At 38.8% G+C, this 26,354-nt stretch overlaps 1 protein-coding gene across 2 annotated transcripts in view; it reads right to left on the reverse strand.

Moving 5' to 3' along the window:
- Positions 1-19,824, reverse strand: part of CNIH1 (cornichon family AMPA receptor auxiliary protein 1) — a 25,911-nt gene extending 6,087 nt beyond the window's left edge. The window contains exons 1-5 of one of the 2 annotated variants that reach the window (XM_029238833.1): positions 19,646-19,824; positions 14,468-14,536; positions 10,181-10,293; positions 8,954-9,097; positions 4,271-5,447 (exon numbers count right to left, since the gene is read on the reverse strand). In XM_029238833.1, the coding sequence (XP_029094666.1) occupies positions 5,420-5,447; positions 8,954-9,097; positions 10,181-10,293; positions 14,468-14,536; positions 19,646-19,726 (435 nt within the window). In that variant the 5' untranslated portion in view covers positions 19,727-19,824 and the 3' untranslated portion in view covers positions 4,271-5,419. Of the gene's footprint in view, positions 1-4,270; positions 5,448-8,953; positions 9,098-10,180; positions 10,294-14,467; positions 14,537-19,645 lie in introns of those variants that run through there. The other variant, XM_029238832.1, reaches the window with a different exon arrangement.
- Between the last annotated feature and the right edge of the window lie 6,530 nt (positions 19,825-26,354).

The raw sequence follows: 26,354 nt of genomic DNA on the forward strand, positions 1-26,354 counted from the left end.
CACCCTAGGAACTACACAGAATGAATTTAATCCCTCCTCCACATTTATTTTATAAAAGCACTTATCTACAGGTTAAGTCTCCAGTTCTCTCACTCCTTCACTTCACTCTATGCTACTGAACATGTCTTTTTGTCTTTAAATTCCATGTTGAGCTACCAAAAGTAGTCATTTGTAGACAAGGATCATACAGTGAGTCAAAGTTGAGAGACCTCAGTGGTTTCACTGCTGCGGAGTGCCATGGCTCTCGGCTACTGGTAGTCACAAACGTGACCAACAGTCAGAGGCACTTCCACACAAGACAAAGCAAATTTCACTACATCAACCCTTAATTTTAAATAATCATATAATTACCCAAAGTCTTACTCTGTCATTCTTCTTGCTCTGATGGACTCCTTTGATTTCATTAGAGAATAAAACGATTACTGGTGCTGTTTGGGAACTTCAGACCAGAGAGCCAGCATATACCATAATATAAAATCAATGTTTTAATACTTTTATATACACAGTGCTTCTAGAACTTAAGGTTTTATAAGACTATTAAGGAAGGTGGGAGAATTGCATATCCCTAGGGATTTCTTACCCAAGGTAATAAAATGCCAAAAGTTATAGCTAGAAAGTTATTTATTTTTTTTAAAGTACAGGCTGCAATAATAGACTGACCTTCCTCATGATTTTGGTATTATAACCAAATACAGTTTAAAAATCACAATATTCAATTAAACTTTAAACAGTCATTGAAATTGACATTAGCAAATCTTATATTAGCTTTCTCCCAATATAAACATATAGCTTACTCATGAATACTTAAGAAAATGGAAGATAAGTATTGGCATGGACTAATCAAATCCTTTAATAATCAACTGAATTTTCAAAGTGCACGCATCTCAATTTCCACTGCAAGTGCTTGTTAAGCGTTCCGCATTTAAAATGCTTGACTGAACTATTTTAATACTAGGTATAAGGAAAAACATCAATTATTCCATAACAAAGAAACATGGGATGTCACTACTCAAATATAATTATCCAATTAAGTTTAATAACATGTAATTCCAACATTCTTGGAAAAGCATTTTCTCTGGTTAATCTGCAGGACAGCCCTCAAAACAATGGGGGAGGGGAGACAGAGAGACCAGCTAGAATCCTGGTCATACACAAGCCAGTTAGTTGCTGAAATAGAATCAACACAAACTCAACTGTTATCCACAAACTACACAAGGAAACATTTGAGACAGTTTTTATTAAATATACAAAAGCAAAATAAAGCAAGCAAGCTCTAAGAAGGCAGGACGACATAAGGGCTGTACATGGTGTACAGGTCTTTGGATGGTGTACAGCACCATTAAGGTTAACTTAGATTTTAAATCTAACAAACCATGAGCGCAGATGGCTAACTATATTCTGTGTTTCCCTTAGTAGTTTTAAGATCTACCAAGTCATCAATTTATTATTTAAGACATTTTTCTTCTCCAGAATGTAAGAGCTTGATAACCAAAGAAATTTAGGAAAGCACTGTACAATGAATGTTAACTTATTCATTCTTTTCCATGTCAAGATGTTCTCTACATCTTCCACAATGTGCATCAATGAAACTAAAGTAGGGTAAAACCTTCACTCCGATCCCCCAGATCACCTTAGGTGGTTAATACTATTTTCCAAAAACAAGCAGAACAAGCAGCAGAGCTGTTTACTCCTTTTAGACATTTAGCTTTAAAACCATTAATTTTAATCAAGTAAAATTGTTCTAAGAAAGCTATTCAACATATCCAGAAACAGAACCCCATTTTCTCTCTTAGCACCGCCCCAGAGTATTAGTTCAGAACCATCTGCTAAGCTATAATACTAGTGCCAGAGACTCATTAGCTGCTGGTCTGACCAGATCAATGACTGGTTTGAACAAAAGAGCTTAAATTATTCGACATTACTATCTTTCCCCTTTGAAAAGAGTGTTGTTTTAAAATATTTCGGCTGTCAGAACTTCTGATTTCCAATTATACTGTACAACTGATTATTAAGAGATGCACATTTTAAATAAGTAACTTAGATGAAAACTTTTAAATAGATTATTTTAATGGGCTTGATGCTGCTATGCTATAGCCATACCTGAAATGAAAGCCCACCCTCCTCCAGGGTGTAAGAAGAAATCCACAGAAGTCATTCTTTGTACTATGGCAATAATATTCCATGAACACTGTTCATAAATACATATAATTGGAGGAAAAGAGAAGTGTTGTATCAAGGAAAATAATTTGCTAGTTTCAAAGTGTATCTGTATCTCTTATTTCCTTTCTATGCAATTATCTGAAATATTTTCAAAATATGTTGTTGATCTGCAGAGAAGATGAGAGCTATTAACATAAGTGGTCCTCAAGCTGGAAAATACTGAACAGGCTTTAAAAGACACATACTACAAACTGCCATGCACTCTGTTGCTTTGTGTAAGACCATTACCTGGGTATCTAAACTTGACTGGTAGGTCTCGCAATTCATGGTGTAATCCATGAGGCTTCTCAAATGCTTCAGTAATACCTGGTGTGTCTCAAAAGTGGATCATCTGGTCATTTCCCATCACTACCCCCTTCCCATGAAAAGTAATTCAAACTTCAAACAAATTAGCAGTTTATGTACAGCCTGTGACCCAACTCTCCTCTATCCTGGGATAGGGAGTGGGTACTATCAGTTAAATATTGTGAAAATCATCAAACATTATTAATAAAATTCAGATTCAGGCATTCAAGTTAAATTTCTACCCCATACCTCCTTAACACTAATAGGACATGTCGGCATGATATAGTATTGTTACTAAGCAGAATAACTGCTAAACAGACTACATTTGTTATGTAAGATTTTTAATGCAGGAGAATCTGTACCAACAGCAAGCAGTTGCTGATACAGATAAAAACCACAGTGTGTTACACTAATGGTTTCAGAGAGTTGGAACACTCTTAAGGATAAATCAAATCACACAATAGCAAAAGTAATTGTAACAAGGGAAAAAAGAATTCCTAAATAAACAGCTGTGGCTACACAGGGTGCAGTCTGACTAAAGCTGGAAAGGATTACAAACCCAGGCTAACTACGTTTCAGCTGGGCATGCAGGAAAAATAGAAATATGGCTAGGGCCACCCAAACCAGATTAATGGGGGGAACAAAGCAAACTCAGAGCAAGGGAAAGAACAAGTGGGATACTGTCAAATGCAAATATTATATTTCTGCTTTCTCTTGGTAAGTGACTTAATTTCATAAAACAGTGGAAAAGGTAAAGATGAGTAGATATTGTGAGAGCATCCAGGTACCCAATCACATGCCTAGGAACTAACAATCTACCACTGAGATGCGTGAACCTCAATCGTCAGTCATCTTTGAGGAATCAGCTAAGGACTACATATCTAATTTTTGAAGCATGAGAAGGTGGCTTTCACAAATTACAACCAGTAAACCTTGCATTAATCCTGGAGAGTATTGTGGAACACATTATTAAAGCTATGTTAATTTATAAAGGAAAGTGGTGTTTGCTGAGAGACAGCAAGGGCTCATGAAAATGCTTTGATAGGAATACAAAAGTAACTGCCCCAGGAAACCTATGTGAAGTACAGAAGACTTGGCCAAGTCTCTCATGATCAAAAGTTCTTGTGAACAAGAAAAATGAGTGCAAGCTGGTACAACTGGGTGGATTAGAAACTGAATTATTGCTTATACTCAGATCATGAGTCTTCAGTGCCCGGTAAGGGCTCAGTAAACAATTTACCACATGAACTGATGATCCCTCGAAGCGTGCTCCAGACTACAAAAGACAAGGTCTTTAAAGCGTCTCTCATTATGAAATGGTTGGACTCTCCTCACTCTTCTGGTTCTACATCCTCTTCTTCAACATATTCACCCTCATTACCCAATCTCAAAACAGTAACAGCCACTCTCCCAAAGGCGGAGAGGCATTCTTTTCACTAGTAGAGAATAAAACAGTACAGCATCTAATTCAAGGGGTACTTAGAGTTAAGACTTCCACAAACACATCCATAAACTCCCTTGATCATTAATGTGGAATTTCTGCCTATGGTTTTCTTTCTTTGACCCTTGAAGAAACTTTGAACCACTTAAGACTATTTTCAATTGCCTTAACTTCCTCATCCCAAATAAAGCACAAGAATGCTTACGGAAACATGCAAGCCATAATTATTTTACCTGCCTTACAAGCAGCAGCAAAAAAACCAAACTTATAAGTCATTTTACCTTAAAATGTGCTGTTTCAAAAAGGAAAAAAATATTTTAAACATTTTAAGTTTCACAATAATTGTTTTTAATTGGTAAGAAAAATGATGATGCTGTGCCATCAGTGTTTATGAATCTTGTCAAGTGACAAAAGAAGGTAATGTGCTTAACCATTTAAAAATCTTCCTTTTTAGATCCAAGCATGGTATTAAAAAAAAAATGTAATACTCTACTATCTTTTTAAAAAATTGACAGTGATATGTCTTTATTTGGAATAAGCAAGTTTAAGAATAGCTATTTGTAATCTTTAAAACAATGCACTGAAAATAAGTCTTAATTTCAGAGTTTTATTGTATTGCACTAAAGGAACAGCAGGACGGCTATACAATGTTCTCTCTCATTCAGTTTTGAAAATCTAAAGTACTTGCAAACTCTTAAGAATATCTTTACCACCAGATTAGAGCACTAAGTATAATAACCAATTTCTTAATAAGTAATGTCTCACAAATTAAAACACATTTAAAATAGCTTTAAATGCATTCTTCACAAGTCAGCCAGCATATATTTTTGTATCATGTTCACTTATGCTTAAGAATTAAAGCAAGTATATTACTCTGGTGGAAATATGGGAAATCTCTCATTCATGCAATATACAGGGATAATATTTCAAGTCAAAGGGAAAAAAATCCCACTGATTTTTTTAATGCATCCATATATAATCACCTACGTGATAGATGAGGAAACCCATGAAGTTTCCACAGGTCAGATATATATTTTCAATTCATCAGAAGCACCTGATATCTACAGCTAATTTATAATTAAATGGCATTTCAATAAAACCAAAATGAGCCCTACAACTTCTATAAACAAAAGCTTCCAATGGACTAAGGATAGTCAATAATTAATGCAGTCATTCAAGGGATTATGGCTGTTCCTTAAGGAGTGCAAGTTCAAACCTGTCAACACCAGAGGTATCATTTTATATTAATTTATATGTAATTCCATTTAAATTCTTTATCCGAGTATAACATATGAAAACAGTCTTTCCACAAGCAAAAAATGTGGAAACATTTAAAAAATAAGGAGTCATTTTTTAAAGTAACTGATCAGATTCCATAGGCTACTCTTGGAAACAGGATCTTGCTGGATAGAATCCCTTCATTTGGTGGCTTTTTGCATGCACTTAACTGGACCAGTTCTTCTGAGTGTTGTTCTAAGAGCTCACCAAAACATAGATCATGCTGAAAAGAAGAAAAAGGCTATTATTAACCCAAACATTCCTAATTATAAAAACTAAGAGCACCAAAAAGTTGAGTCTGCTTTATATAGCAAACTAGTTTGTGATATCACACCATCACAGAAAATGGAAAGACCGATGAATGACAAGTTCACAGTACGATTTTAATCTGCATTTATGGACTTTTGCCTAAGGTAGGATTGGCTCAGTGCATGTGCTGTAGTTGTCCCCTATTTCCTTTCCAATTTTAGCAAGTAGAACAGCACAGCTGAAAGCTTAATAGGGATCAGAGCTTAGAGAAGCAATCCAAACAGCACACTGCTCCAGAGCTATGTCTAAGAATAGGAGTGAGCATCTCCAAGGGCTCACTTCATGCCAGGCCTTCTGTTAGGTCCTAGGAGGTAGGGTAGGTACCATTATCCCCATTTTACAGACAGGAATGATCAATCAAGGAACTTTCCCATTAGAGAAAGGCTCTAGGCAATAGCAGCAAGGTTAAAAAGGAAAAGGGGACCAACAAGCAAAATAAAAAGCAATAACCATTTGATCCTACATGAAGGGCAAGGTGGGAGAGGCATGGTTCAAAAGCATGTGTGTCTAAACGGAAATACAAAGCAAGGAGGTGAGCAAACTTGATAGACTATTTTTTGTTATCATTATTTAATTAATAGACTTTTTAAAAGAGCAGTGCTAGGTTTACAGAAAAATTCAGCTCCAAGTAAAGAGACCTCTCATAGACCTCCCGATCCCAGCACACAGACATACATACAGACACACACAGTTTCCCTTATTACTGGCATCTTACGTTAGTGTGGTATGCTTGTTACAACTGAACCAATATTGATACATCATTATTAACTAGAGTCCAGTGTTTACATTAAGGTTCACTGGCTGTTGTACATTCTACAGGCTTTGACAAACGTATATTTGCTTGGCAAACGTACCCACCCTTACAGTATCATACAGAATAGTTTCACTGCCCTAAAAATTATCTGTGCTCTGTCTATTCATCCCTCTCTCCCTGCTAACCGCTGGTGACCACTGATATTTTTACTGTCTCCATAGTGTTGCCTTTTCCAGAATATCATATATTTGGAATCAGACGATCTGTAGCCTTTTCAGACTGGCTTCTTTCACTTAGCAACATGCATTTAAGTTTCTTCCATGTATTTTCATGACTTGATAGATCATTTCTTTTAATCTCTGAATAATATTCCATTGCCTGGATGGCCCACAGATTAAATATGATGTTTATCCATTACTATTGCTTTTTTTTTTCTGGCCCCGTTGCCTGGCATGTGGGATCTTAGTTCCCCGACCAGGGATCGAACCTGTGCTCCCTACAGTGGAAGCGCAGGCTTAACCACTGGACTGCCAGGGAAGTCCCTACTATTGCTTTTTAAAGACAGACAATGGGCTTCATTGTAAGGGCTGGGCTCACAGAGGTTCACAGACAGCCTGGGAGGGGGCCCAATGGGTCAATGGTCTTGGTGCTCGGCCTGAGGACAGATGATGGAGACAGAGTGGACTTGTGGGCTCTCGCAATCTGGGCGATTGTTTCCATTCTCCTCCTGCCGACAGCTGGCTGTCCCTGGCTCTTCTCAGAAAGGCCTTTCAGGTGGGGGTGATACCCTACTCCATCGGTAGGCCTGGGACTTAGTTTGCTGCTCTTATGGGGGCTCGTGGCTGATATGACCCCCAGACTGGGTGTCTGCCCTTCTCTTTCTCCTCAATCAAGGCACTGTGTTGGCTGGGCCTCCCGCCTGGATTCGTGTGTGTATGCATGTGTGTTGATAGACAATTTAAAACAAATGAATGATGTAGTGCCACCATCTCCTGGTGAACATTTTCCCACAACTCTACATCTCCAATTTTATCATTTATTCAAGCATTCATTTATTTTCCTTCTTTCAACAAATATGTTTTAAGTGCCTACTATATGCCAGCACTGTTCTAGACACTTATTATAGAAACTAAAAACTGAAAATTAACAGAAATTAAAAGGACACATGGAATTTCACTTTTCAGAACTTTTTCACTATCTTTGTTTCAGATATGAACGTCTCTAGGTGTACTAACGGACACTCATTTTCACAAATATAATGTGTAAAATCATAAAAATACATTTTCCATAAATTTAAGTCTAGCACTTCACCCTTTTCCATAATGGAAACTAGTATGATGTAAACAAGAAATAAGCAAGTTTTCAAGTAACAAAAAGGAGAGGGAAGAGAAACTTAATTACTGCCAAAATTTCATCTAATAAAACTAGTTTTCTTCATATTTTGACAATCAGGTAGAAATTCCTCTCCAGTTGAATATTTATCAATAAAAAATGGGAAAAATGTATTTATAAAGCTTAAAGAAAAATTATAACTCCACACTCACCCGTGTCCATTTCCAGTTTTAATAAGCAGCCGTTTTCCTCCACCTACAGTACACCTAGAACAGTGCCTCTCAACCAGGGCTGATTTTGCCCAACAGAGGGCATCTGGCAAACGTCTAGAGACATTTCTGGTTATTATGACTGGGGCAGGGGGAAGCTACTGGCATCTAGTGGGCAGAGGCCAGGGATGCTGCTAAACATCCTACAATGCACAGGACAGCTCCTCACAACAAAGATTTATCCTGCCCAAAATATCACAGTGCCAAGGTCAAGAAACCCTGACCTAAAGGAATGATGATATGAGTCCATCACAGTATAAAGGGAGGAAAATCAATAACTGCAGCATCGGGACTTCCCCGGTGGTCCAGTGGTTAAGAATCTGCCTTCCAATGCAGGGGATGCGGGTTCAATCCCTGGTCGGGGAACTAAGATCCCACATGCCTTGGGGCAACTAAGCCCGCGCGCCACAACTACTAAGCCTGCGCGCCTCAAATAGAGAGCCAGCTTGCCACAAACTACAGAGCCCTTGCACTTTGGAGCCCACGCACCACAGCTAGAGAGAAGCCCACATGCCATAACGAAGATCCTGTGTGCCACAACTAAGACCCGATGCAGCCAAAAAAATAAATAATTAATTAAAAAAATAAATAACTGCAGCATCCTATATGATAGAATTTTTCTTTCCTCCATCCCATTCGGATCATGCAAACCAGAAAATAAAGGGTAGAGCATACAGTTTATGAAGAATGATAAAGAAAAAATTAAACATAATCTTGAGACAGACACTGAAGCCAAGCAGAAACTTTTTTGCAAACGCACACAGCCATATCCTCTTGCTCTGCCATGGAGAATGAGGACTGTCCTTCACTGACTGTCTGAGACTTTGGAAGCAGCATCCCTGACCCAACTTTCTGCCTCTGACTGCACATCAGTTGGCTGCCTTGACAAGTACCAGTTGATTCAATGTGTGTGAATTTGCTGATGTGCACTGTGCCGTTTTCAGTACCACCGTTCAAGACATGAGTTATTCTTCAAGTGGATTTTAAGGTGTTCAGACCATAATGCCTGCAAATGTTTCCGGCAGCAAAGTGAAATCATATTTTCGTTTTGTTTTTTAAACTTACCCATATAGGTAGTAAAAAAATGCTAGAAGATAAAAAGCTAATTTGCACCATCCTTCTTTCTGACAATATGCTAGAATATCTGCATTCATGATGGTTGTAGGGTCATAGAGTCCTGGTCCACTCATCACTGGTCTACTCATATACCTGTAATAAACACAGTTGATTAGCCACTCAGAATGGAAGCTAACCTTCAGGATGGAAAGGCGCATTCTTCTTCTCAAATAATATTTGTTACAATGAGAGGTGGTCCACATTGGGAAGCATACTTTTAGTTCTAGGTGGAGTTCTTTCCTTTTATCATCTTAATTTTAAAACTGGAGCCCCTACAGAGAACAAGGTGGTTAAACAAGTCATATCTGGTCTCCTCTACACTTTCAGAAATCCAAGAAAATTAAGAATAACTGTAAAAAGGAAATACAATTTTTTCTTTCAACTTTTTATTTTAACATAAAGAACACTTCACCAAGATATTCCAAATGTTCACATTTACCACACAGCTTTGTCCTTCTCTTTTCTGTTCTCTCTCTAAATACACGTACATTTTTTTCTGAGCCATTTCAGAGCCAGTTACAGATGTGAAACCACTTTACTCCTAAATACTTCTTCCATATGTATTTCCTAAAATCAAGGGCAATGAGATTTTGACATGCCTATCTAAAACAAAACACTCTAATGCTATATAGATCAGATATAACATTTAGAAGTTATGAAATATGAATCTTTTATAAATAACCAAATTTAAAGTCATAAAGTAAACATGGAGAAAGAAGTTAGACACACACTGTACAATCTGATTTATATGAAGTTCAAAGATGGACAAAACTAATCTAAGCTGCAAGAGATCACTGGTTCTCCTATGAAAGTACAGGGCTAACTGACTGGAATGGGGCACAAGGGACTCTTCTGGGGGCTGGAAGTGCTGTATATCTTGATCTGGGCGGTAGTTTCACAAGTGTATCCATATGTAAAAATCCACTGAGCTGTACACTTCAGACGTGCACACATTATCGTATGTAAGTTATACCTCACTTTAAAAAAAAACCCTTTAAAGAATAATAACATAAGCTCCATAAGAGGTATTAACACAGTTATTTGTGCATCCATGTGGTTTTAAAAACAAATGCTAACTAGTTTCATTTAGGTGACTAGCATGTAACATAACCACGTCAACCATAGTATAATTAAAATTTAATTAGGAAAAGTATTAGAAGTGTATCTAAATATTACCTCCAAATATGATATGCCAAGAGGGGCATATTGAGACCCAGTGTAAGCCACTCTGCTGCACAAAGAAACATGACACAGAAGAAAGCATGGATGAGGTACTCTGGAAGGACAAGCTGGAAGAAAAATACAAGCCAGTTATCAAAATGCCTTGGCATTAAATCAACTGCTAATTTGGAAAGCAGGTGGCAACTAAGTTTCAATAATGAAAAATCACTGTTTTCCTAGAATCAGAAATGAAAGATGCTACTGAGTTTTATTTTCATATTAAGCTTTTGAACAAAAGCAGGATTATATGCCAACTGACCAGAGGATATAGCTTGCACTAAAAGAATAAGATATAACTTAAAATTTAAAACCCAAACTTTTAGAGCAACAGGTTAAATTATACAAAGTTACCACCCAGATTGTTCAAACACAGTTATTTGCTAATCACTCAGAATATTTTTTCTTTCCACCATTCAAGAATGATGAAAATACAAAAATGAAATATCTGATCACATGCAACATGATATAAAAAAATCCACAAAAACAAAACTCCCCTTTAGAAGGTTTACACATTAGTGTTTTTAAGCCTTTAAACAGAAACCAGGGATGTTACATATACAATATTTAGCAAACCACATCACATTACCACAAAAGTAATTTTTCAATGGAAAGCCAACAGCCAATAATCTCAGCACAGTCGGGGGGAAAGAACATTAATACGCACAGATGCAAACGATGTGCTTTCTGCAATGTAGGAGGGAAAAGACTAAGATCTGAACCATGAAATTGGAATTCTCCCGGTTCCTGAGCTCCCACTCCTACAAGGCCTTCCTATTTCTTTCAGCCTGCTTTCTCCAATGAAGGGCTACAAACACAGCAGACCAGTAGGAGCTCAGAACTCAAAATGCATCTTTTGATAGCAGGTAGTATTAAGTGAGGAAAAATTAGTTCAAGCAAAATGCTTTTTATAAAATGACCAAGAGTTCATGCTTTACTTTAAATTATCTTTCTCATCCTACAGATTTCAGCCTAATGACTCTGTTAAACATAAATACTAAAACCTTCCATTTCAAGTTTCAGCCAAAGAGCTTCCTACAAGTCACAGCTGCAAAGCCAGTTTCTCAAATGTGCTGCACTGTCCCATCAGATCTTTCCTGAGGGGAAACTATAGCTGTAGAAATAATATATTACTTATTCAAGTCCATTTTCTAGTACTCCCAAATTACTTTTCCCATTCAAAGCTGTAAAGCAAAGTTTTTAATTAATACTATTTTAAATAAAATTCCAGTAAAACCAATTAATCTATACCACTAACCAGATATTTTCTACAAATTTAAGTAATATAATAACAAGATAAACTCTGCACATATATATAAACATGTAAATAACATGGACCATTAAGCCAGCATTTAATTAAGATCAAAGTTAAACATCTGCAAGAAAATATCCACAGGAAAATCTTTGGAACACAAAGACTACAACCAGGACAAACCAAGAAAAATATATAATACATTTTATCAGGAGTTCCACTAAAGCTGCTGTTTATAATACTAGTTTAAATTACAAGAGTTTTCTTTAAAATATAATGAGCCTATTTGGGCCCTCTAAAACCAAGTGATCTAACAATACAAATCATCATCCAAGTTTTCCAGACTAGGGTATGGGGAGAAAATGATTTTGAAAGCATGATCCTTACTGCTCTTAAACAATATTCTTTAATAAGAGTGATAATAAAGATAATCTGCAACTCTACCAGTCTTTTGTTTTGTCTTGTTTTGTTTTGTTTTTGCGGTACGGGGGCCCCTCACTGCCGCGGCCTCTCCCATTGCAGAGCACAGGCTCTGGACGCGCAGGCCCAGCGGCCATGGCCCACGGGCCCAGCCGCTCCACGGCACGTGGGATCTTCCCGGACCAGGGCACGAACCCGCGTCCCCTGCATCGGCAGGCGGACTCCCAACCACTGCGCCACCAGGGAAGCCCTCTACCAGTTTTAATATGAAACAAATGCCACACTCCCTCCCTTCTCCTCAAAACAGTCCAGATACTTTTACTATGCATCTCTCATGAAGACCAGTCCTCTTCATTCTTTAATGACGAAATTTCCCCATTAGTGGCACAAAATGATTCCATTTAGGAACCCACATTTACACAAAAACTAGTATCCATAAACAGCACATGCAAATATGGCTGAAATGATAGTACTTAAACACGCAAATCATAATATTCTGTAGTTAAGGTTCACATTTTTAAATACAATGGTATTTGTCTTCCCCCATACTTTGGCAGAATTGTCAAAACAAATTTTCAATAGGGAAAACTGTCAGATGCACTGCTATTAAGCCAATTATCGGCACCCTATCCAAAACACAACTTGTGCTGGTGTAGAAACTTCCTTCCAATCCACTGCAGCATTAGGATGTCCCAAGCACAAAGTGAGAATGTCTTTCCATTAAAAAAAAGCCAAAAATCACACTCTATATTTTAAAATGAAATTAGTCCCTCTTAAGTTTATGGTAAATTAGGAAAATACAAGAATCTAAACCTAAAAAAATCAGGCTGTCTGGGTTTGAATTCTGACTCTATGTTAGCTGTGTGGCCCTGGGCAAAGTGCCTGAACCTCACTAAGCCTCAGTTTACTCTCCTATTCATGAGTATAATATACTCACCTCTTAGGATTGTCATGAAAACTGAATGAAAAAACCCAGGTAAAGATGCTTAGCACAGAGCCTGGCACCCAGGAAAGCCCTCATCTGATTTCAGCTATTATCATCGTCATCATCATTTGGTTATTTGAAGTAATGAAAAGCCAAAGAAGATAGAATACTATTAATACATAGCCATCAAAAGGAGAAATTTCAGTTTCTTAATTTCTTGGTAACAATTAGTTTAAACAGTAAGTTAAGATGTTTTACAATGAACATTATTACTTCCCAGTGAAAAAGCAGATTCAGCTCACATTTTGCTTCATAAGAGTAGAGAAACAGCAAGTTAATACTTTTAATTGTACCTACATCAAGTCTTACTGCAGCAGTTCTTTAAAGACAAACCAGGAATCTATTCCATCATGGCTATTTATCTAGGAAACAATGATAAAAGTAGCAAACCAACTTTACAGACCCTTTCTAAATAAAATCCCTCTAGCATGCTAGGGCTTTACAGTTTTACACAGCTAAAGTCTATACATGTTTTCATCTTCATTAAGTAATGTTCAAAGATGAATTATTACATTCTATTTCTTGAAGACATACTCACTGCTTTCTTACAAAAAACCTTTCAGTTTCTGACCAGTTAGGCAAAAATCAAACCTACAGGCTAAAGGAGAATCCTCCTGTAAACTAAATGAAGTCAAATATATATATAAAACCCCTAAGCACAATGGGGCCACATTATAACTAAATCCAGAAGAGCTCAGAACTTAGTGTTAGACAGGTCTGCTTTAGAAACTTAGAGTGGATATATACCAGAAATAACTATGTAGACATTTGTATACAAATTGTTATCCACAAAATTCTGACACCATGAATCCAAAGGTAAGCCTTACTGCAAAATTCCAGAGCCTAAGCACAGAGCTATCTACCTAAAAGGCTCTGAATAAACAGCTGCTGAAAGAATAAATAAATTCCAGAATAGATAAAACCAAAGATAAAAATAGATATGGTACTAAAGACTCCACCTACAGATTACCTCAGAGTAAGTCACCACAAAAGAATAATCTCACCTATTAAAGTCATTTCATGTTAACCAACTTTCAAACACTGCACCTAATAATTTAATATCGAAGTGCCTATGGCTATAACATTTTTTTAAATGCATGAGCATTTAACAGCTTTCCCTACTTGACTGGGCCAGCAAGCAAACATTTGCGTAAAATATGAAATTTCATGAAATCATAAACCTCAACAGGCATATGAACAAGCACACTGAACAGAACAGTTTACAAATACAAATGCCCTAACCCTCCCCATGAAATGGATGTAGCATTGAAACATTAAACTAAAAAGCAGTACACACCTTTAATGCAATTTTGACTCTTTTAATCTTTTTGACCTTTTCAACTGTCTTTGGCCGACAATGTAAAAAGCAGATTGGAAGAATGTTAGTATGACAGCTGACAAGATCACCAGCAGATTAATAATAGAATAGTCAAGCAGGACAGGAAAAAGAATATTTTTTAAAATTCTGCCTACTTCAAAAAGTACAAATTTATCATGCTACTGAGAATATTGGCCATTTTCAAATTATATCAAGTTAAAAGCAAAAACAGTTTAAAAATCTAGAGAAATAGCCTATATTATAACTTACAGGATTCAGGGTATTACACTGGTCTATAGGATTCTTGTAATCAGTCTTCAGCTCATCAAATGCTATAATCTAAAATAAAAATAAAATAGTTAGGATCTCTCACTTTAATAAAAAGCAGCAATAAACCTGCCCCATCAAACAATAACTGAATAAAGTTAACAGGACAAAAGCACAGGTGTAGCAACTTTATATGTACCAGTTTACAGTAAGCTCAATATATGGTAATAAATAACTAGAATCACATTCAAAGAACTGAAAACACTTGTATATTGTTATCATTAAAATGATCTGATATCACTGTGATAAATACCTTCAATTTTCAATTTTTTCATTGCCTCCACTAAAGTTATTTTCTCTGCTTGAAATAGTCTTTCCCCCAGCCATAACTATTTACAGAAGCTCCTCTTTATCCTAAACAAACATTCTTCCTATGTCAACTCCTCCCTGTAGGTCTCCCTAACTCCCTTGGGCAGAAATAATTGCACGCCTGTCTAATCTCCACATAGAACAAGGCTTTATAACGCTATCAGGCTGGCATTTCTCATACTGGAGGAGAGGATTTAAGTTCAGGTTTGTGTCCCCCCACTAGACTGTGTGCCCCTCAGGGTGAAGTGTTTTTAATCATCTGTGCATGCCCCTCCCTTGTCACAGTGTTCAGCGGGACACTAGAAATGGACTTGTATGCTTCAATTTGTTCCCATTTGTACCTAAACACATACATTTCACAGTCCTACTTCGATTTGGAAATTCAAGAAATAGCCTCAGAATAGAGGAACACTAAGAGAATATTAAACTTCACAGCCAGGACCACCACATACAGTACTGCAGTTTCTGCACAGAACAAAAGGCCAGGTGAGGGCACAATGCCACGCACGCTTCTGCTGCCAAGCACCCTGGCATGGGCTCTGCACCAGGGGCTATTCAGGAGGGAGGACTTTTCTAATCCTCTGCCTCAAGAGGCATCTTATTCTAATTCACCTTAAGGCACCACATAGGCAAGAGCAGGCCTGTTTAAGGGCACTGCAAAAATGATCATTCTGACCTCCTTTCATGTCCTCTGTATATTCCTACCACATGCAGGTCCTTTCATTTGATCACCAAACTAAAGACTGAAGAAGGGTAAAGCCCAGGTAAGGCCAGCTTCTCATGGTATGATGAGTGAAACAGTTATAAATATGATAAGGGAAGAAAGATCTCATCCACTTAAAATGCATTGCAAGGACTTTCCTGGCGGTCCAGGGGTTAAGACACCGTGCTTCCACTGCAGGGGACACAGTTCCATCCCTGGTCGGAGAACTAAGATCCCACATGCCGTGTGGCGTGACCAATAAATAATAAACAAATAAAATGCATGGCAAGAGTAAATCAACTATACTTTAATATAAATAAATAAAAATTTTATATCATACCATAAAAAAAAACAGCAAGAATCAAGAATATTTCTGTCCACACTCTGAGAAGAAATGTGGCTTTAACATTTAAGGTCACTGAACACAGAACTTCAAAGTCAAAATGCACTAAAAATCAAATAGGGGTGACACACCACTTTGTGTCAAAGTAAGAAGCCAAAGGCCCCAAATTTATGGGGGAGCTATTTTAGTTGCTGCCGCCAGTCGCCCAGGGGACAAAGAATTTAATCTGCCCTTGCTCTGGTGGGCTAGGACTAGTATTTTTATATGTGAGACAGTGCTACTCAATATTACCAGTAATCACTGAAGTCATATATTTCTAGCTTTTAATATACTGGCTTACCCTGTTAAAATTGTTAGCTTCATAAAAAGATGAGTTTTTTAATTTCTAGAATTTTATAAAATTACCAACCTGGCCTAATAAAAATTTTAATGAAAGCAGAAATAGAAGGAAAATAATTAAACATTAAAATGTAAGCTCCATGAGAGCAAAGATTTTTGCTGTGTTCACTGCTATGTCACAGGGCTTAAAATAGTGCCTGGCACCTATATAAGTGTCCAATCAATATTTACTGAATGGGACTACCCCGGTGGTCCAGTGGTTAAGAATCCACCTTCCAATGCAGGGGATGCGGGTTCGATCCCTGGTCAGAGAACTAAGATCCCACGTGCCCCAGGCTTCAACTACTGAGCCTGCATGCTCTGGAGCCCATGTGCCACAACTACTGAGCCCGCACGCTTCAACGAAAGACCCCGCAAGCCGAAACGAAGATCCCGCCTGCCGCAACTAAGACCTGATGCAGCCAAATAAATATTAAAAACAAATATTTACTGAATGAAAGGGGGGAAAAAGGGAAAACTAGTCCTATGCTTAAAAAAAAAGTACAGAACTCGCCAAAAGGCATTTTCCTTTGCTAATGACCCCTAAAACATATAAATGTTAAAAATATAAATGTACAAATAGAAGATACTAATTTCTGATTATTTATGGATATAATCAGTCAATTACCTGACATTAGCTGTGATATATTCCCAATGCATTTTAGACATTTAAGACAAGGACTGTGATCGCAAATACAATTACTTCCCTATAACAAGATCCAATTTACTAGCAGAGTATGAAACTTGTGCTTTAACTTTTTTCCCACTGCACGGTTTCTTCAGGTGATTTCAAAGGATCTTTTAATGCGTATGTTGCTGAATGGGTTTCTGTTTGAGTGCTATAAGCTAGAGTTGTCAAAACTCTTCTGAAAAGATTCTTAAACTAGAGGTTTTCAAATCTTCTGTGACTGTGGGTCTGGACAAGGACGTTCACAAAGTTTTCCAAAAAAGTGCAAAAACAAAACAAACAAACAAACAAAAATCCCTAAAGATAGCAAACTACACAATTCAGGATACCTCCAAATTCGATGCACATCTTTGCGGAATGACTTCTGCATTTTTAGCTTTCAAACAAATCTATGCTCCCAACTCTATTCTCCAATAAGCATCAATCACATGAATTAGGACTAAACTGACAGACGTAACCATCAGCATAAAAAAATCCTCCGTACAACAATTAACATAAACTGGATTTTCTGAATTTATACTTGAAATTTCCAGATGCGTCTTCTGACAGATACTTAAAATGACCTAAGAAAATAAACTGGGGACCTCCCTGGTGGGGCAGTGGTTAAGAATCTACCTGCCTAATGCAGGAGACACAGGTTCAAGCCCTGGTCTGGGAATATCCCACATGTTGCGGAGCAACTAAGCCTGTGCTCCATGACTACTGAGCCCGCGTGCCTAGAACCCATGCTCTGCAACAAGAGAAGCCACCGTAATGAGAAGCCCGCGCACCACAACGGAGAGTAGCCCCCGCTCGCTGCAACTAGAGAAAGCCTGCGTGCAGCAACGAAGACCCAATGCAGCCAAAAATAAATTATTTTAAAAAAATTAAAAAGAAAAGTTAAAAAAAAAGAAACTGAAGGTTACATAGTTAACAGAAAAATTAAAACTATATCTTTATTTAGAATTTTCTATTTTTTTCCCAAAGGATGCACAACCCTCTGAACTACTAGAAATCCCCAAGGGTATAAGCTCTCCACTAATCTGTGGAGTACAAACAAATTTTTAATTCTGTAACAGGACTTAAAATCATCTACTTCACCCAAACACATATTCATTTAAATTACCCCAATACATATTGATTTAAATTACCCATTTTTTTCTTTAAAGTGCAGTTCAGGTTTTCTTAGCAAAACACAATCTAGTTCAAAATGTAAGCCATTCACAGCTCTCTTCTAAGAATCCTCATCAGCTCAGAAAACAGAGTGCCCATCAAGCAGGAAGTGATTAAATCCTCATCTACAAATGGCAGGGAACCACACATTTCAGTTTCATCAGAGGCTTACTAAGGCAGAGCTAGTTTGCATCCCAAATTATCTTTACTTATTGTCTTTATTCCACCAAACAAGAGCCCAAAATGCTCTTCAAGTTATGGGTTCCTACTGACAAAGCATTCTGAGGGAGCAGCCTACATAAGCATTCCCCCACTACAGAAGCAGTTGGGTTTCAAATAATTATAAATGTAATTACGCTCCTTAGCAAAAGGGAATGGATTTGAGATTTTTTTTTTTTTTTTTTTGCACAAGACACTGCTACCACGTAAATCACTCTGCCTCTGTATGTTCCATAACAAATCCCTGCTATGGGCATGATGAAACCTGACTGAAAATTTACATGAGAGTGAACATGCCCAATCATTCAAACTAAGACCAATATTCCAAAAGGTACTAGAATATGGAGGGCAGAGCAAAAATAAGATAAATTTTTAATGAATGCTGATGTCCAAAAGGCTGCTTCTAATTTTGTGTTAGAGAAACAGGAATCCTTTAAAATCTCTTGTATTTCACAGGGAACTTAACTTGTTCCTTACAGGGGCCAGTAAGGATGTGCTTCTGTCCTGCAACATGATGTGAGTAAAAGAGGAAAAAAAAAAAATTATCCTAGAGAAGCGTAAGGTTTCTGAGCATTTTCAAAATCGAATTAAAACCACCTCTACTAAATCAAGCTACTCCGAACACAGAGGTGGCTAGGAAGTCTCTCGAGAAACCTGTCGGTCAAAGTATGATTTAGGGGGAAAGTTCGGAGATAACGGTCAACAAAGTAATCAATTCAACCGGCATCAAAGTTCACCAGGAGACAATGCCGGGGGCGGGGGTGGGGCGGTGGTTCTACCTGAAGAGCACCCAACAAGTGCCTGAAAAGTACAGCTGGAAATTTATCTCAAGTAGGTTATAACTACCTCATTTGGGCCACACTCCTGTGGACACCAGAAAACAAAGGCAATCTGCATTAAATAATATTTCGGCAAACTTCATTCCAGCTCAGCACGTAGCACGCCCCTCTGCGCCCTTGACATCCTCCCGAGGGACGAGGGAACACGGGGATGCGGCGCCGGCCAGCGAAGCGCTGTCCCGCAGGGCCCGCTAGGACCGCGGCCGCCCCACCCGGCGAGGGAGGAGTAGCAGCGCGCGCGGCCTGCGCCGGGACACAGCGGGCGCAGCCAGCCAGCCGCCGGACGCCTCGTCTCCTCCTGGACCTGCAGCCCCCGGTTCGCGGACCGAGGGCGCGCAGGCCCCTGGCCGCGCGGCCGGCACCGCCCCGGCCTGGCCCCATTCCCGGGCGTGCGGACCTCCGAGGGCCGTGGCCGCCCAGACCACTGGCCCGGGGCGAAAAGAGGCTACGCCGCCACCTCGCCCTTCTATCCCCGGCCCCGGCTACTCACATGCCAAATGGCGAAGAAGATGAGTGCGGCGGTGAGCAGCAGCGCCAGCATGTAGCAGAAGGCCGCGAACGTGAACGCCATGGCCGGGGAGGAGGAGCAGGGAGCAGCGCCGGTGCCAGCGGAGAAAGGCGGCGCAGGGCCCTCTGGGTAAAACCATTCACTTCCCGCGACCACAACCCACACCGCCGCCGCTGCCGCCGCGGGGGCGCCAGCCCTCCCAGCACGCCTGCGCACCAGCCCCGGTGCAAGGCGCCCTCCGGTGGCCGGAGTCCGCCATGCACTTGTATTGTCTGCATAGAGGATTAATTTATCTTGCCTACTTCGCTCGTTTATTCTTTGAACAAATATTCATTGACTGAGTGCCAGTATGTTCCAGGTTTTTGTGCTCCTCCTTTGAGATACAAAGGTGAGTAAAATAGTACTAGCACGGAAAGAAGTTAGTATAGTGCTGGAAATTAATACGTAAATAAATCATTACAGTATTATTACCCTGTTAACGGAAGTCTGCAGCATGTTATGACAGGTCAGAGCAGGGCGCCGAGCCCACCCTGGGGCGTTCAGGGAAGGATTCCTGGAATAGATGTTTTGTTTTTGTTTTTTTGCGATACGCGGGCCTCTCACTGCTGTGGCTTCTCCCGTTGCGGAGCACAGGCTCCGGACGCACAGGCTCAACGGCCATGGCTCAGGGGCCCAGCCGCTCCGCGGCATGTGGGATCTTCCCGGACCAGGGCACGAACCCCTGTCCCCTGCATCGGCAGGCAGACTCTCAACCACTGCACCACCAGGGAAGCCCTGGAATATGTTTTTTAAACTGAGGCTTACATGAGTAGAAGTTGTCCAGGCAAAGAGATGGTAGGATCAGCCGTCCAGTCAGAGGGTTCAACGTGAGCAAAGGCACAGAGATGAAAGAAAGAAAAAAATTTCGGTGTCTTAGGTGAAACCACCTAAACAGTTCTAAATTAGTGGACAAGACAGTGCTGAGAGTTAGGGGTCATCAAGGGTTTAGATCATAGAGGGCCTTATATGCCTGGTTAAGGAGCTCAGACTTCATATCCCATAAGCCCATGTTTTTCAATCTCTTTTGCCCACCACACACAATTAGACTTTTTCATTGCAACACAGCAGAACATCATACACACGTGGAATTATAGAGACATGGACATCTGGATACAGAGACAAAGAAATACATATATAACAAACAAAAATTTCACAAAACTAAATATCCACGAGTACTTGCCCTTCTATTCTTTTTTGCTGTCTTGTTTCTGGAGGGTTTTTTTTGTTTGTTTCTTTCTTTTCTTTTATTCTTAGGTGGTTTTTATTGTTTTTTTAACATCTTTATTGGAGTATAATTGCTTTACAATGGTGTGTTAGTTTCTGCTGTGTAACAAAGTGTATCAGCTATACATATACATATATCCCCATATCTCCTCCCTCTTGCATCTCCCTCCGACCCTCCCTATCCCACCCCTCTAGGTGGACACAAAGCACCGAGCTGATCTCTTTGTGCTATGCGGCTGCTTCCCACTAGCTATCTGTTTTACATTTGGTAGTGTATATATGTGCATGCCGCTCTCTCACTTGGTCCCAGCTTACCCTTCCCCCTCCAGGTGTCCTAAAATCCATTCTCTACATCAGTGTTGTTATTCCTGTCCTGACTCTAGGTTCTTCAGAAACTTTTTTTTTTCTTAGATTCCATATATATGTGTTAGCATATGGTATTTGTTTTTCTCTTTCTGACTTACTTCATTCTGTAAGACAGACTCTATGTCCATCCACCTCACTACAAATAACTCAATTTCATTTCTTTTTATGGCTGAGTAATAGTCCATTGTATATATGTGCCACATCTTATTGATCCATTCATCTGTCGATGGACACTTAGGTTGCTTCCATGTCCTGGCTATTGCAAACAGAGCTTCAATGAACATTGTGGTACATGACTCTTTTTGAATTATGGTTTTCTCAGGGTATATGCCCAGTAGTGGGATTGCTGGTCGTATGGTAGTTCTATTTTTAGTTTCTTAAGGAACCTCCATACTGTTCTCCATAGTGGCTGTATCAATTTACATTCCCACCAGCAGTGCAAGAGGGTTCCCTTTTCTCCACACCCTCTCCAGCATTTATCGTTTGTAGATTTTTTGATGATGGCCATTCTGACTGGTGTGAGGTGATACCTCACTGTAGTTTTGATTTGCATTTCTCTAATTATTAGTGATGTTCAGCATCCTTTCATGTGTTTGTTGGCCATCTGTATATCTATTTTGGAGAAATGTCTATTTAGGTCTTCTGCCCATTTTTGGATTGGGTTGTTTGGTTTTTTGATATTGAGCTGCATGAGCTGCTTGTAAATTTTGGAGATTAATCCTTTGTCAGTTGCTTCATTTGCAAACATTTTCTCCCATTCTGAGAGTTGCCTTTTCATCTTGTTTATGGTTCCCTTTGCTGGGCAAAAGCTTTGAAGTTTCATTAGGTCCCATTTGTTTATTTTTGTTTTTATTTCCATTTCTCTAGGAGGTGGGTCAAAAAGGATCTTGCTGTGATTTATGTCATAGAGTGTTCTGCCTATGTTTTCCTCTAAGAGTTTTATAGTGTCTGGCCTTAAATTTTGTCTTCAATCCATTTTGAGTTTATTTTTGTGTATGGTGTTAGGGAGTGTTCTAATTTCATTCTGTTATATGTAGCTGTCCAGTTTTCCCAGCACCACTTATTGAAGAGACTGTCTTTTCTCCATTGTATATTTGCCTTCTTTATCAAAGATAAAGTGACCATATGTGCATGGGTTTATCTCTGAGCTTTCTATCCTGTTCCATTGATCTATATTTCTGTTTTTGGGCTAGTATCATACTGCCTTGATTACTGTAGCTTTGCAGTATTGTCTGAAGTCAGGGAGCCTGATTCCTCCAGTCCATTTTCCTTTCTCAAGATTGCTTTGGCTATTCGGGGTCTTTTGTGTTTCCATACAAATTGTGAAAATTTTTGTTCTAGTTCTGTGAAAAATGCCATTGGTAGTTTGATAGGGATTGCATTGAATCTGTAGATTGCTTTGGGTAGTAGAGTCATTTTCAAAATATTGATTCTTCCAATCCAAGAACATGATGTATCTCTCCATCTGTTCGTATCATCTTTAATTTCTTTCATCAGTGTCTTAAAGTTTCCTGCATTCAGGTCTTTTGTCTCCTTAGGTAGGTTTATTCCTAGGTACTTTATTCTTTTGGTTGCAGTGGTAAATGGGAGTGTTTCCTTAATTTCTGTTTCAGATTTTTCATCATTAATGTATAGGAATGCAAGAGATTTCTATGCATTAATTTTTTATCCTGCTACTTTACAAAATTCATTGATTATCTCTAATAGTTTTCTGGTAGCATCTTTAGGATTCTCTATGTATAACATCATGTCATCTGCAAACAGTGACAGTTTTACTTCTTCTTTTCCAATTTGGACTCCTTTTATTTCTTTTTATTCTCTGATTGCTGTGTCTAAAACTTCCAAAACTATGTTTAATAATAGTGGTGAGAGTGGACAACCTTGTCTTGTTCCTGATCTTAGTGGAAATGGTTTCCATTTTCACCATTGAGAACGATGTTGGCTGTGGGTTTGTCATATATGGCCTTTATTATGTTGAGGTAAGTTCCCTCTATGCCTACTTTCTGGAGGGTTTTTATCATAAATGGGTGTTGAATTTTGTCAAAAGCTTTTTCTGCATCTACTGAGATGATCATATGGTTTTTCTCCTTCAATTTGTTAATGTGGTGTATCACATTGATTGATTTGTGTATATTGAGGAATCCTTGCATTCCTGGGATAAACCTCACTTGATCATGGTGTATGATCCTTTTAATGTGCTGTTGGATTCTGTTTGCTAGTATTTTGTTGAGGATTTTTGCATCTATGTTCATCAGTGATACAGTGAAACTGGTAGTTTTCTTTCTTTGTGACATCTTTGTCTGGTTTTGGTATCAGGGTGATTGTGGCCTCGTAGAATGAGTTTGGGAGTGTTCCTTCCTCTGCTATATTTTGGAAGAGTTTGAGAAAGATAGGTGTTAGCTCTTCTCTAAATGTTTGATAGAATTTGCCTGTGAAGCCATATGGTCCTGGGCTTTTGTTTGTTGGAAGATTTTAATCACAGTTTCAATTTCAGTGCTTGTGATTGATCTCTTTTTATTTTCTATTTCTTCCTGGTTCAGCCTCGGAAAGTTGTGCTTTTCTAAGAATTTGTCCATTTCTTCCAGGTTGTCCATTTTATTGGCATATAGTTGTTTGTAGTAATCTCTCATGATCCTTTGTATTTCTGCAGTGTCCGTTGTTACTTCTCCTTTTTAATTTCTAATTCTATTGATTTGAGTCTGCTCCCTTGTTTTCCTGATGAGTCTGGCTAATGGTTTATCAATTTTGTTTATCTTCTGAAAGAACCAGCTTTTAGTTTTATTCATCTTTGCTATTGTTTCCTTCATTTCTTTTTCATTTATTTCTGACATGATCTTTATGATTTCTTTCCTTCTGCTAACTTTGGGGGATTTTTGTTCTTCTTTCTCTAGTTGCTTTAGGTGTAAGGTTAGGTTGTTTATTTGAGATGTTTCTTGTTTCTTGAGGTAGGATTGTATTGCTATAAACTTCCCTCTTAGAACTGCTTTTGCTGCATCCCATAGGTTTTAGGTCATCGTGTTTTCATTGTCATTTGTTTCTAGGTATTTTTTGATTTCCTCTTTGGTTTCTTCAGTGATCTCTTGGATATTTAGTAGTGTATTGTTTAACCTCCATGTATTTGTATTTTTTACAGATTCTTTCCTGTAATCGATATCTAGTCTCATAGCATTGTGGTCAGCAAAGATACTTGATACGATTTCAATTTTCTTAAATTTACCAAGGCTTGATTTGTGTCCCAAGATATGATCTATCCTGGAGAATGTTCCATGAGCACTTGAGAAGAAAGTGTATTCTGTTGTTTTTGGATGGAATGTGCTAGAAATATCAATTAAGTCCATCTTGTTTCATGTATCATTTAAAGCGTTTGTCCTTATTTATATTCATTTTGGATGATCTGTCCATTGATGAAAGTGTGGTGTTAAAGTCCCCTACTATGATTGTGTTACTGTCGATTTCCCCTTTTATGGCTGTTAGCATTTGCCTTATGTATTGAGGTTCTCCTATGTTGGGTGCATAAATATTTACAATTGTTATATCTTCATCTTGGATTGATCCCTTGATCATTATGTAGTGTCCTTCTTTGTCTCTTGTAATAGTCTTTATTTTAAAGTCTATTTTGTCTGATATGAGAATTGCTACTCCAGCTTTCTTTTGATTTCCATTTGCCAGGAATCTCTTTTTCCATCCCCTCACTTTCAGTTTGTATGTGTCCCTAGGTCTGAAGTGGTCTCTTGTAGACAGCATATATACGGGTCTTGTTTTTGTATGCACTCAGCCAGTTTATATCTTTTGGTTGGAGCATTTAATCCATTTACATTTAAGGTAGCTATCAATATGTATGATCCTATTACCATTTTCTTAATTGTTTTGAGTTTGTTATAGTAGGTTTTTTCCTTCTCTTTTGTTTCCTGCCTAGAGAAGTTCCTTTAGCAGTTGTTGTAAAGCTGGTTTGGTGGTGCTGAATTCTCTTAGCTTTCGCTTGTCTGTAAAGGTTTTAATTCCTCCATGAAATCTGAATGAGATCCTTGCTGGGTACAGTAATCTTGGTTGTAGGTTTTTCCCTTTCATCACTTTAAAAAATGTCCTGCCACTCCCTTCTGGCTTGCAGAGTTTCTGCTGAAAGGTCAGGTGTTAACCTTATGGTGATTCCCTTGTATGTTATTTGTTGCTTTTCCCTGCTGTCTTGTTTTTAATGTTGGTTGTCACCCACAAAATTGGCTCACCACCTGCTAAATGATCGCTGCTGATGGAAATGGATATCACTGAAGGCTTTTAAGCAAGAGAGGGACATGTTTAGCTTTGTGCTAAAGATTGCTCACACCAGCAAACTGTATAGAGAATGGTTTAGAAGCAGTCTATCCAGTGCTGTCAGACAGAACTTTCTGCAATGGTGGAAATTTTCTTTATCAGCACTGTTCAGTATAGTAGCCAATAGCCACTTGTGCCTATTGAGCACTTGCAATGTGGCTAGTATGACTGAGAAATTGAACTTTAAATTCTACTTATTTTAATTAATTAAAATTTAAAGAGCCAGGGCTTCCCTGGTGGTGCAGTGATTAAGAATCTGCCTGCTAATGCAGGGGACACGGGTTCGAGCCCTGGCCCGGGAAGATCCCACATGCCGCGGAGCAACTAAGCCCGTGCGCCACAACTACTGATCCTGTGCTCTAAGGCCCGCATGCCACAACTACTGAGCCCACTTGCCACAACTACTGAAGCCCGCGTGCCTAGAGCCCGTGCTCCGCAACAAGAGAAGCCACTGCAATGAGAAGCCCATGCACCACAACAAAGAGTAGACCCGCTCACCGCAACCAGAGAAAGCCCGCACACAGCACAAAGACCCAATGCAGCCAAAAATTAAAATAAATGAAATAAATAAATTTATTAAAAAAAAATTTAAACAGCCACATGTGGCTAGTGGCTACCATATTGGATAGCCATGAGGATTATGTGGCACCTTTGTGCAAATTACAAAGGTACTCTCTCCAGATAAACAGAGCTCCTGTACCCGTGCACAAGAATGCAGGCGATACTTCAGTCCCACTAACCTCCTTGGCCAGCC

Source organism: Monodon monoceros, unplaced genomic scaffold, assembly GCF_005190385.1.
Source record: "Monodon monoceros isolate NGI ecotype Baffin Bay Population unplaced genomic scaffold, NGI_Narwhal_1 Super_Scaffold_21, whole genome shotgun sequence".
NCBI lineage: Eukaryota > Metazoa > Chordata > Mammalia > Artiodactyla > Monodontidae > Monodon > Monodon monoceros.